The 12,055-nt window shown below is 51.4% G+C and overlaps 2 protein-coding genes across 9 annotated transcripts in view; one reads left to right on the forward strand and one right to left on the reverse strand.

The window, feature by feature from the left end:
• Positions 1-12,055, reverse strand: part of Fhad1 (forkhead associated phosphopeptide binding domain 1) — a 128,632-nt gene that overhangs the window by 8,936 nt on the left and 107,641 nt on the right. For 3 of the 4 annotated variants that reach the window (XM_031379356.1, XM_031379354.1, XM_031379355.1), the window contains exons 26-31: positions 11,545-11,674; positions 10,847-10,974; positions 7,403-7,498; positions 6,773-6,993; positions 5,586-5,751; positions 904-972 (exon numbers count right to left, since the gene is read on the reverse strand). In XM_031379356.1, the coding sequence (XP_031235216.1) occupies positions 904-972; positions 5,586-5,751; positions 6,773-6,993; positions 7,403-7,498; positions 10,847-10,974; positions 11,545-11,674 (810 nt within the window). Of the gene's footprint in view, positions 1-903; positions 973-5,585; positions 5,752-6,772; positions 6,994-7,402; positions 7,499-10,846; positions 10,975-11,544; positions 11,675-12,055 lie in introns of those variants that run through there. The other variant, XM_031379357.1, reaches the window with a different exon arrangement.
• LOC116096971 overlaps positions 3,419-12,055 on the forward strand; it is a 15,868-nt gene continuing 7,231 nt past the window's right edge. For 3 of the 5 annotated variants that reach the window (XM_031379358.1, XM_031379360.1, XM_031379361.1), the window contains exon 1: positions 5,612-6,492. The gene's annotated coding sequence lies outside the window, so the exon portion shown is untranslated. Of the gene's footprint in view, positions 3,603-5,611; positions 6,493-12,055 lie in introns of those variants that run through there. The other 2 variants (XR_004121167.1, XM_031379359.1) reach the window with 1 other exon arrangement.

Consider the following 12,055-nt stretch of genomic DNA (forward strand, 5'->3'; position numbering starts at 1 on the left):
CCCCCGTGCTAGGCAAGGACCACTGATCTGCAGCCCCAGGCCTTTGTGTACCTTCCTCTTTCCTTGTTTTCTCCTCTCTCTGTAGCAAACCCCTTTACCCAATCCAAATCCTATGAATAAGTCAAGCTACTCATCTCTTTCATGGGACCCAGGGACTCTGAGGGACCCTAGCTCACTGCTCCCAAATCCATTTGTGAACAAAGGCCAAGTGGTGGCTAGCTGAGCCCTAGGAAGGGCAGGGGTACGAGGACATCGAGATCTGCTCTCAGGTGTGACTCAGGGGACACGCTGTGCTGCCTTTCCACTGCTCTTAGGGATGTGGCACATCCTGTCACATGAGGTCCCCCTGGGGGACTGCTCTGGAAGATCCGTGTTCTGAGAACACGGGACAGACAGCTCATGCACTGTATTTGGAGGACTCCTTGGTGAACCGGGGACCAAGCTGCATCTCTGTTTACCACAGAGTCCCAGGGTGCCAGGAAGCCTTGAGTCACATGAAGGCCGCCCACATGCAGGGATGAAAGATTCGATGGTTAAGAACTTTTGCCTCCACTCCAGGTTCTGCTTTGTACCCCCTGACCCACATACTCCATCCTTAGGAAAGAAGTCTTGGGGCTCCCCGCTCCCTCCTTTTCTCTTTTCTCCAAATCCTATGCCATTTAGTGTCTGAGATGTTTTGTTTCATTGGCCAAAAGTGCCCTGGGGCTTCCTTCACTTTGGGACCCTGAGTTAGAGAGGCACATGTCCAAAGTGCCAGGAGGCAGTGGGCGGGGCAAGGCTGTGGGGGGGAGGACAGGAAGTGTCCCTGGGCAGCATGGGCTCCTGTTCATGTCCAGGGGTCTCACCCTTGCAGAGACAGGCTGCTTTGCCAGCGGCTACCTAATGGGTCTGGCCTCTTCCTACCTGCTTCTCATTGTCTTTGAAAGAGTAGCTGCAGGACGCATTTCTCTGCTCCAGATCCTCTCCTCGATCCTGAATGAAGAAACCAGGTGAGAGAGGGAGCGTTCAGTCTGCCCTCACCTGTTCCAGTCTGGGGCTTAGCTACGGGGGGCTTCTGGGAGATGCTACGGTTCACTGCCCCATGCTTTGGAAGAGGCCTGCGGGAGGGTGGGACACGTTTTCGCTATACTTTTTGCTCAATCATTATACCATTTTCCCCGTACTTGTTTTTTCAGTCTTCCTTCTCTGCGGCTCCCCATCCATTCCTACTTGACAAATCCGATGGCTTCTTAAAATCCTTGTTTATTACATTTGTTTATTTATTTAGTGTCTGTGGAGCCATGAGCTCATGTGGAGGACAGAGGACAACTTGAGAGAGCCCACTCTCTTCTTCCTTCCACTTTATGGGTCCTGGGAATCGAACTTATGGCACTAAAGCTTGATAGCAAACGCCTCTACCCAAGGAGCCGATCTCATCTACCGGTTTCTGCTCTTTGGCCACAGTGGAGCAGAGGCGAAGAAGAGCTAGACAGCACTGGGCCCAAGCCAATCTTAGAAGACAGTGAGTTAGACAGAATAAAGATGTCGGAGATAGCCAAAGGCATCACGGGGTGTCCCTCTTGCTTCACACCCACACTCCTGTTGAACAGGACCCCATGGGCCGGGCTGTTTTTTATTTTCACCCTGAAGACAAGGGATCTAAATCAATGACGTGGGGTGGGTTGCAGGTTCCAGCCTAGCTGAGACCATTCTTGATAGCAGTGACCAGACCTCTGGGCTGGGATTTGACAGGCTGGAGCCTGGGAGGGAGTGAAGGTGGCTCCTCTGGCCAACGAAGCCACTGATAGCAGCTGTTCTCACACTTCCAGCCCTGACCAAGCCCCAGGAAAGGGCTCTCAGGCTTCTTAGAGGGCAGCTCCCGAGTGTTTTAAAGCTTTCTATTGAAAATTCCCATCTGAGCCATTCACGGAAAGTTGCTGCTCTTTCTTGGCGGCAGCCCCAGCTGCATTCACCAACGAGAAAAGAATGCTGGACAAAAGAGCTGCCAGCTTCACGGGAGCAGGAAACAGCTCCCCCCCTGGGGGGGGGTGGAGTGGGGTGGTGGCTGGGCTCTCGGCTGGGGGTGGGGCGCGGGAGGCACCAGTGAGCTGAAAGAGACCCTCTGAAAGAGCCCAGGATCAGCCCCGACGGCCTGGAGTTGCCTTTCTTGCCCTATCGCACTGAATCTGGGGGGGTCCTGCCATCATCTGCAATGTACCCCTTTCCCACTACCCTGCACAGGGTTCTGTTTGTCACTGTCATTCTTGAGAAGCCAAGACACAGAGTGGCCACCTAGTAGTCACTAAGGGTCAGAGGTGGGCACAGACCCCGTTGTTTGACTCCAAAGTCGACCTCTTCATTCTTAGAGAGAGGTGTCTCTTCTAGGAACGTGGAACTGGACAGGGCTGAGCACAGTGGTCCTACAGTCCCATGGACACTGAGCGTTTCCTCACTATTGACAACCAGCCTCATCACACAGCCGGAGGTGATGGTAGTGTACACAGAGAGAGGTAATCAAGCCCCTCTTAGGAAGACAAATGTTGTCTATTCTCCCTCATGTGTGCCTCCCAGGTTTTCTGTAGACATAGATTATAAAATCACTGGTGTATATATGACGTGAGAGAAGAAGCAAAAATGTCTTTTTGGGGACCAAGGGGGGTCGTCTCGTGGGGTTGACACAAGACAGGCATGGACGGGCATATGTGCATGATGTTAACATACACACGCATGAGGGCATCCTCACGCGACCCCGTGCCACGTGTGTGTGTGTGTGTGTGTGTGTGTGTGTGTGTGTGTGTGTGTGTGTGAGCCCCACACACCAATGGAAGGGAAGGGTTAGTCTGGAGGCTTTTGATTCTAGAAAGTTCTGTATTGCGAAGAGGCACTCAGGCAGTTCAACTATACTGGTGTATGCGTGTGTGTGTGTGTGTGCGTCTGTATCTGTGTCTGTCTGTCTATCTGTCTGTCTGTCTGTTGTCTGTTATAAAGGAGAATGGTTCGAAAACCTCGGATTGGAAACATCCCTGCCTAGGGCCTTAACCAGTCCATCTTTACATTACAGAGGGAACCTTGAAAAACTGTTAAGCCCCCTTGATAAAAAATAAAGATAAAATGGAAAAGAAAATGGATTTTCCTTTAAGATCCCTTCCCTTGAAATCAGGGTTTCAGTTTTATAGACTAGGCTATCCTCAAACTCTCAGAGATGAAGCTGCCTCTGGCTTCCAAGTGCTGGATGAAAGGTGTGTACTGCACACTGTACCCAACTAACCCCTTTAAATGAAAATATACTCCTAGAATGGACGATGATTTAGAGTTTCTTTTTCCCTAGAAAACAGGGGTTCCTGACAGTATGGGGAGCCACAGGCCTCATATGAAAACCACAATGCTGGACCAAGACCCCCCGCCCTGCCATTATGGTAATCAGAAGCGGGGAGGAGCCTAGAGTAGAGACCTTACATGGACTGTGAGCTCCGCAGTGTCTGCTGTTGGGCTGCCAGGCATTGCGACCCTTTGTCAGCCTCAGCTCTTCTCTGAGTGTGGTGGCCCTGGAGGAGCCCCGTGCAAGCTGTGGAACACAGCAGCAGGTGCAGTGTGGCGTGAGCGCACCCAGGCAGCAGACGCACGTGAGTCTGAGCGAGCATGACGTCTATCAGCACAGTGTGGCCATGCTGTGGCTCCATCTATCTCTCCATACCGTAAAGCCTGGGACCCAGCCCTAGCTCTGCTGGGACCCCCTGCTGCAGGCTAAACTGGGCTGTTTTTTTTTGGGGAGGGGTCACCCCCATGCTAGCGCGGGATGTCATCTGGTGCCAACAGGCTGGCTGCATTGTGTATGAATGAGGCAGCTCGTGAATAATGCATGTGACATTGATTATGCAAATCCTCAGGTTCTTATACTTTCAGCCAGCAAACCACAATGGGCTGCTGGGGGCCCTCTGAGGTCTTGTTCTATGGTTTTGTGTCTGTTCTTGAGGACTTGGGGCTGACAAATCTCAGGGGGCACCTTGGGAAGAAATGGGTGCCCTGGCAAGTCCAACCTCCTATCTGCTTTAGCTGCCCTTGGTGTGGAGGCTCAGCGCAAAACCCCCCTCTCCCCACTTCTGCCTGAGGTAGCCCATGGCACACACATGTGGTGGCTTGTGATGTTTAATTCAGAGGGATGAGTGTAAGCAGCCATGTTGGAGGCTGCTTTCATAGCTGGGGTTGGAGTGGGCTTCTCCAATGCCCCCCCTCCCAATAGTGCTTCCTGGGCATCCTTTCTCATAGCTGGTCTCCTCAGAGCTCAACCACACTCGCACACACACAGGGAGTCACATCACAAGAGTCAAATATATGCTTATGCAAACACAGACACACTGTCACAGTTATGCACGTACATATTTAAGCTTGTCTTGCGTATTTGAACACACGCATAGAATCACATGCATGCAAACACTCATGGGCACACACGTACATGCATGCAAACACTCATGGGCACACATACATGCATGCAAGGACACACAGCACGAAGCCCCAAAGTCAAAAGAGATAACGATTACAAGGGGATCCTTGGGATCAGCCCAGCATACAGCACAGGAATCAGGGGAGACCTGGGGCCGTGATGTAGCCCTGTTCACTAGCCACTGTGTGGACCCGAGCAAACCTCTCAGCACTGTCTCACTGGGCTCACCTCATGTGGCTCAGGGGGTCCCCAAACCTGACTATGAACTCTTAGCCTTCCCCCTCTTCCTCCTGAACGCTGGACTCACAGGCATGCATCGCCACACCCAGTTTATGCAGAGCTGACGATCTGACCCAGGGTTTTGCACATGCCAGGCAAGTATTCAACCAAATGAGCTACATCCCCAGCCCAGGCCCCTTAACCCACCAAGGCTCCATTTCCTTATCTGTTAAAAAATATCAGGATCATGGTCTTCTCCAGGCAGGCCTCTTAACGGCATTAGTAAATGACCATGTCTGTGTAGCACACACTGAGCCCTGGGCCTTGCCTATGAAGAGATGGTGGTAGCGATTAGTTTCCTCATCAGCCTGACCTGAGTCTGAGGTCTGTGTTGTCTTAGCAAGAGTGGAGGGGGCTGCTGAGATGGCTCGGTGGGTCACAATTCCTACTGCCACACCTGACAGCCTGGGTTCGATCCCCAAAACTCACATGGTGGAAAGGAAGAATTGACTCCTGAAAATTGTCCTCTGACCTCCACACACATGTTATAGCCCATGCACGCCCACAGGTGAACAGGGAAGGAAATAAACAGATGTCATTACAAACAGTAAGATGCATACTGGGCTTCAGTGAGGTTAAGAACATGCTTAAGATCTCAAAGCAGGTGGTAGAGTTCTGAGTCTGGCTAGATCTGTTAGCCACAGAAGCCGTTCAGCCACTGCCTGCATTTGGGGAGGGGGTTCCTCCTGGGGCTGACTTTTTTTTTTTTTTTTTTTTTTTTGAGATACGATCTCTCTATGTATCCCTGGCTGGCCTGCCACTCACTATGTATCCCTGGCTGGCCTTGAACTCACAGCGATCTTCCTGTCTCTGCCTCCCAAGTGCTGGGATTAAAGGCATGCACCACCATGCCCAGCTGTCCCATCTAAGGGGCCACGTGCCTCACCTTCTGCTGCCTGAAGACCCTGTTGAGTCTCCTCTCCTGGCTCAGCTGCTGCTCTGTGCGTTCCAGGGCCTCCTTCAGCAGCGCCTTTTCCTCCACCTCTTTATGGACGTCATCCTCCAGTTTTGCTACCTGCGTCTGGTACATCTGAACGGACACTTTGCTATGCCTGGGTGCACGGAGAGACAGCGTCCCTTTCCCCCTCACCGTCCCCATTCACCTTTCAAGGCCCCAGCCTCTCTAGATCCTTCTGTATAGGCTTGCCTTATGAGATAGTGACAAGGACTTGGGGAGTAGAGGGGAGAATACGTTGAACATGCAGAGCATTGGGTGGTTCCGGAAGTGTTGCTGGCCTTTCCTGATGCTCCAAGGGTGTGGGTGGAAGCCTTGGGGAGATGAGGGGCCTTCAACGTCACACAAGTGCTAAATCAAGATTCGAGCGTGTGTGTGTGTGTGTGTGTGTGTGTGTGTGTGTGTGTGCACGCACACATATGTGCATGTGTATGTATGTGTGTGTGCGCATGTGTGCATGTGTGTGTGCGTGTGTGTGTGTGTGCGTGCACACACACTCGTTTGTGTGAATGTAGGCATGCTTGTGTGGAGGCCAGCGGACAACATTGGGTATGTGTCCTTGCTTAAGACAAGATCTCTTTGTTGTTTTTCTGCCCTGTATACCAGAATCCTCCTGTCTCTGCCTTCTGTCTTCCCACAGGAGCACAGGAATTACAGACGAACCTACTACGGCTTGTCTGTAGATTCAGACTCAGCCCCTAAGACTTGTGGGACACATGGCTTTTACCTATCAAATCATACCCAGCCTTTCATTATTTTGAGACAGGGTCGGATGTTGCCCAGGCTGGTTTCGCACTTGCTATGCAGTGGAGGATGACCTTGAACTCCTGATCCTTCAGTAAGTGCTGGGATTTATAGATATGAATGGCCATGCCAACTCTTATACACTGCTTGGGATGGAACCCAGTGATTTGTGCATGCTAGGCTAGCGCTCTGCTGTCTGAGCTACACCCCACCTCACAAGTCAAGGTCCTAATAGGTGTAGCCTGCAGCTTGAAAGCAGACAGGCCAGAGAGGCATGGTCCCCCAGCTGGTGTTTTTGCTTTATCTGCAACCAGCCCTCTGTCCTGTCCCAGCCCTGCAGCTGTCCATGCTTAGCCAGGGGATGTGTGTGGTACCTGAGCTGCTCCAGCTCCCGCTCGTATCCCTTCAGGAGCTCCTCTTTCCTCTGAAGCCGAGTCTTGAGCTGAGTGATCTTATCAAATACTAAGTCCAGGTTCTTCTGTCGGAGGTAGTTGACCTTCTCCCGCTCTTTGGGCGAGAGGTGCTTCAGGGACATGTGGCCGGATATGTCCTTGATGTTCATCAGGCTGCCAAGTGTCTTGATCATGTCTGTGTACTGCAAGGAGATGGGTTGATGGTAAGAGCAGCATTGGAAGCTGCACGCAGCCATTGGGATGCTGGTGTCTAAGTCTAGCTCATTCTTTGCAGCCTTGGAAAGCAAACACGTGTGCTGGAAGTGACTGAAGTTGGGCCGTTCATGCCCCCCACCCCACAGCCATGTACCATAGGTCTTTTCCAGAATGGATGGAAAATGACAACAGAAATGAATAGTCATTCTAACGATGCAGCTTCCTGGGAATCGGGCTGTGTGCTGGTTCCTGACCCATGCTGAGTAGCAGCCGGGTCTTGCCGAGTTATTAGAACAAGTCAATACGGCTCATAGGCTGGCAGTAAATGATCCTGTGGTTAGCAGTCAGTGCTGGGGAAAAAGGAGGGGAAGGGGAGGGGATGCAGTGTTCACACACCAGCTTCTCACTGAGTTCCAAGGCTTCTGCAGCGTCTGTCTTCACGGACTTCTCTATGGCCAAGGTAGAGCCCGAGTTGAAAGGGCCATTCTGAGGCTGAAATTAAAGAGAAACGAACAGATCTTGCTCTCTTGGCGCTCTGTGTCGGCCACAGGGAAGCTAGGACCCTGAGTGACCATGGAAGAGGTGTTTCTCATCTCTATTCCTGACCATCTAGTCTGAACTCTTCGGTGTTTGTTTGCCGGCTCCTCTTCTGATGTCTTCTTTCTTGAGCAGGGCCTCTCAGCTGGGCTAAGTTTGCATTCCCCCCACCCCCAGGTTGTTTGGTGATGTCTGAAGTGGGCAAGTGCTGCTGGCATCTGAAGAGGGCCAGCGCTATTGGCTTCTGATGGGAGGATGCTAAGGATGTCAATGAAGGAGACAGTCCCCAATCTAACTGGCCGGGAGTCACCTGACCCCAAATATTCTGTGTGTGGAGAGGGAGATCAAAGGCCAACCTTAGGTGCCACTGCTTAGGAGCTGTCTATTCTTATTCTTTAGACAGTGTCTCTCACCCAGTCTTGAGATGCTTGCCGATCCCCGGAAATCCTTCTCTTTACTTCTCCAGCACTGGGCTTACAAGTGTACACTATACAAACTACAGTGATCAGCTTTCTCTCTTCCCTCCCTCCTTCCCTCCCTTCTTTCCTTCCTTCCTTTCTTTTTTCCTTCCTTCCTTCCTTCCTTTCTTTCTTTCTTTTTTTTTTTTTGAGACAGGGTTTCACTGTGTGCCTCTGGCTGGTCTGGACTCACTAGGTAGACCAGGCTGGCTTAGAAATCACAGAGATCCACCTGTCTCTGCCATGAAACAGCTGAGATTAAAGATGTGTGTGCATTGTCATGCTTTTGAATGTGGGTTCTGGGGATCAGTCTGAAGCCATCATGTTTATGTGGCAATGACTTTACCAACTAAGGCATCCCAGCCTCTGACTCCAAATATTAATGTATTGATATTGAGAAGTCCTAGGCCAAGTGACAAGCTCCATAGAGATGGGGACTATGTTGCTGCATGTATGCTCCACTCTAGTGCCTAGCGTAGCACATGGTGGCCTAAGATGTGCCTGAGTGAATGAATGAATGAATGAATGCTACACAGGAACAGTATGTTCTCCTTTTGTTAGAAGAACCTCATTTTCGCATAATAGAAATGGAGTCCTTCAGAAAATGCGGCCAAATGTTCTCTGGGTGGGGAGGCTCCCTTGGAGCGCTTCCTGAGCTGATCCATGCCCAGCTGTTCCAGCTGTTCACTTGCTATGCCCTGCATCAGCCAGTTGGCCTCTGGAAGCTCTGACTGAAGCCTGGAACAGCAATCAGGCTAAGCAGAAACATAGAGAGCCATGGGTGACCATAATACACCTCGTCAGGACCGGGGTGGACTTTAGTCCTCAGTAGGGTGCATCGTGGGCATGTTGGTTGGCCCTCAGCATCTTCAGGTGCTGCCCTGTGACCTCCTGAAGACTAAAGCAGAACCCAAAACACCCTGGCTGGAAAACCAGAAACCTTTGACAGTAAGCAACTGGCAAGAGTGGACACAGTTATACATTGAGTCAAGAAGAAAAGGTGTGTGTGTGTGTGTGTGTGTGTGTGTGTGTGTGTGTGGTGCACATGCATGTGTTGTGTGTGTACATGTGTGTGCACAAGGATGATGTACATGTATACAGGTGTGTGTAGCCCATGTGGTGGCCAGAGGAGGTCAAGAGTCCTATTCTGTCACACTTTGCCTTATTCCCTTGAGACAGGATCTCTCACTGAACCTGAAGCTGGCCTGGCAACCAGCAAGCCCCAGTGACTCTCCTGTATCCATCTCTCCTAGTACTGGGCTTAGAGGTGGGTGTGTGGCCACACCCTGCTTTTTAAAACCATGGGTACTAGAGATTTGAACTCAGGTCCTCATGTTTGAAGAGCAAGTGCTCTTACCCACTGAACCATTTCCCTGGCCCCAACAAGAGGGTCTTTGGAGACAACAGTAAGTTGACCAGAGTCCTCTGCACCCTCTCCAGGATCCCCCTTTTTATCCTTCTCTGCCGACTGGCAGGGTGCTAGAGGAAGACAGCCAGGGATGGACCACAGGGTCCCTCCTTTTTTATCTCTGTGACCTTGGATAAGGTGCTTAGCTTCTGAAGACCTAGTTCTTAATCTGTAAAACAGGGACACTGGAAATCTACAGGTGGGCTGCTGCTAGGATTTGCCGACCAGGTGAAGGGCTCAGCTCAACACGCAGCACACAGCAAGCACTCGGCCCACGTGGACGGGCTCTCCTTCCTCCTGACCCCCTTATAATTTTATTTGCTTCCAACTTTGGAGGATGGAGGGTGGGAGGTTCCCTGCTGTGTGGCGGCAATGATGAGGTGGGGGTGGGGTCACCCCACAGAGGGAAGGCCGGTCTGGGAGGCGGAGCCAGGCCATGAGATCTAGCTGACCTCCCACCTGGAGACTGTCCCACCACACCCAACTCTGGAGAACGGGTGTACGGTTTTAGTAAGAAAACCAGATCATTTCAAAGACCTCCCTCTCCAAGGACAGTAAACGTCCAGAAAGATTGCTGGACAGGACATTGGCTCAGATAGGATAACTTTGTTGTCCATTCTAGAACATGTGCATTATTCCCAGTTGTGTTAGCCAGTATGTAGCCAGCGGGCCTTGATCTCAGCCTAGCACACACTCCGTCTCACATCCATTAGATTACAAGGTCACCTTCAGGGTTACCGTTAATCACTCCTGAGAATCTTGGCATGAGGTCCCTCTTTTCCCTGGGATAGCATTGTATAGTAATGACAGTTACTTGTCATTCCACCTGACCTCTGAGTCAGGCACTGGGGGAAGCATTCGTAAGGTTATCTTGGTTTTTGTTGACGATGTTGAGGGTCATAAGGAGCCCCTGTAGGCCTAAGAATTGCCATGTAGTCCAGTCTGACCTGCACTCCTAATCCCCCTGCCTCTAGCCCTCAGGCTTGGGATCACAGGTGTGTGTCACCTCAGCTGGATGTCCTCTCAGGTGGCGGACACCCAGCATTCAGGCTGGGCTCCGTCACCCGGTTCACCTCTGGCCTCTCACTTGTGTGTGTAAGGTAGCTGTAGCTCTTTCAGTTTACAGGGAACAGCAGACTTTGGCAAACTCCTGGCATAACCTCATTTTCTGTAGAATGTAAGGTCTCATAAGAGAAAAGGGGGCCCTTTGCGCTTCAGTGACCAACCTGGTCCAGACTCAAAGCCATGACACTCTGTGCAGAGGGAAGGCCACTGTCTGTGCCAGTATCCACTGACTCACTGGCCAGTGTGTGCAGACAGACACCTGCTTATCAGGGAGGCTCTGACCTTGAACACTGTCTCGTGGCTCAGCTCACGCCAGCCCTAGTGCCCACCCTCTCGTGTCAGTCACAGCGGAGATAAGTGATTTTTGGTTACCGGTCGGATCTCTACTCTCGTGAGAGTTGTCAAGTCGGGCTTTGAGTCTAAGAATATTTTCTGTACATTTTTTTCCATCCGGAGGGTCTTGAGCTCTAGGAACGATTCATTCGCGTGGTCCTTATGATCTATAAAAGAAATAACGTAGACTCAGGCAGGCATCATTTCACATCATTGCTGTAGCTGCGGTTTACAGGCTACTTACTGCAGGACTGTTCTAATCCTCACAACCTCACAGGGATAGTGGTGAGGAAACAGAGGCCCAGAGAGGTTAAGCGATTTGCCCAAGGCCACTCAGGCTACCATTGCAGAGGCCTCCATAGTGAATGTCACCACAGGCACAGAGCACCACATGACACTTGTACCAGGACACCCTAGCTGCTCATTCTGAGCCAGCCCAGCCCTTTTGAATGGGATGCCCCCCCCCTTGGGCTCCTCCTCAGGTGTAGTTAGACCGGTGACAAAGTTCCCACCGGGTGACAGGGGAATAAAGAGGAAGATGGTAGTGAGTCTTCATGTCCTGTTTATGTAATGTCAGGGTGTGCACTTGACCCTGAGGCAGGACCAGGTCCATCACTTGTTAGCGTTACAATGTCCTGATTATTAGATGGTGGGGTGGCTTGGCCAACTCGCTGACCCCCAAGGTGCACACCAGGCCCTGGGCTCTCCAAGCTGGGACTAGGGCACAGAGAACTTACTGGAGGAGCTGGCCTTCTCCAGTTCTCTGATCCGTGTTCGGAGTTCCGACAAGGCCTTTTTCTGCCGCTGGATGGTCTCCTCGTGTCGAGACCCTTTGCACTTGACCCCCAGGTCACTGAAGGTCTGCTCCTGGGGACAGAGTAGCATGTATAGCAGCTCCTTAAGGGTCCAGGTGCCTCCCCTAGGTCCCCAGTTTCTTAAACAACGCCTGTCTAGCGGAAGCCCTGTCATTTGGCACTTCTGGAAAATATCACGAGAGCTTCAGCAGAGAGGGATTTAAGTTTTTCATCGCAGATATCAAGCCCCATGTAGGAGGATTTCCAGCTCTCCTTCCTACCCAGCAGCACCATGAAGCAAGCATCCCTTGTTCTTCTTCCCTGCATCCTTTCTTTCTTCTTCTAGTAGACTTTCATGCCTGGATCTCCATTTCCTGCCCATTTTGTGTTTGTTTGTTTGTTTTGAGACAGGGTTTCTCTGTGTAGCCCTGGCTGTCCTGGAACTCACTCTGTA

This window comes from Mastomys coucha, unplaced genomic scaffold (assembly GCF_008632895.1).
Source record: "Mastomys coucha isolate ucsf_1 unplaced genomic scaffold, UCSF_Mcou_1 pScaffold18, whole genome shotgun sequence".
In the NCBI taxonomy this organism is placed as follows: domain Eukaryota; kingdom Metazoa; phylum Chordata; class Mammalia; order Rodentia; family Muridae; genus Mastomys; species Mastomys coucha.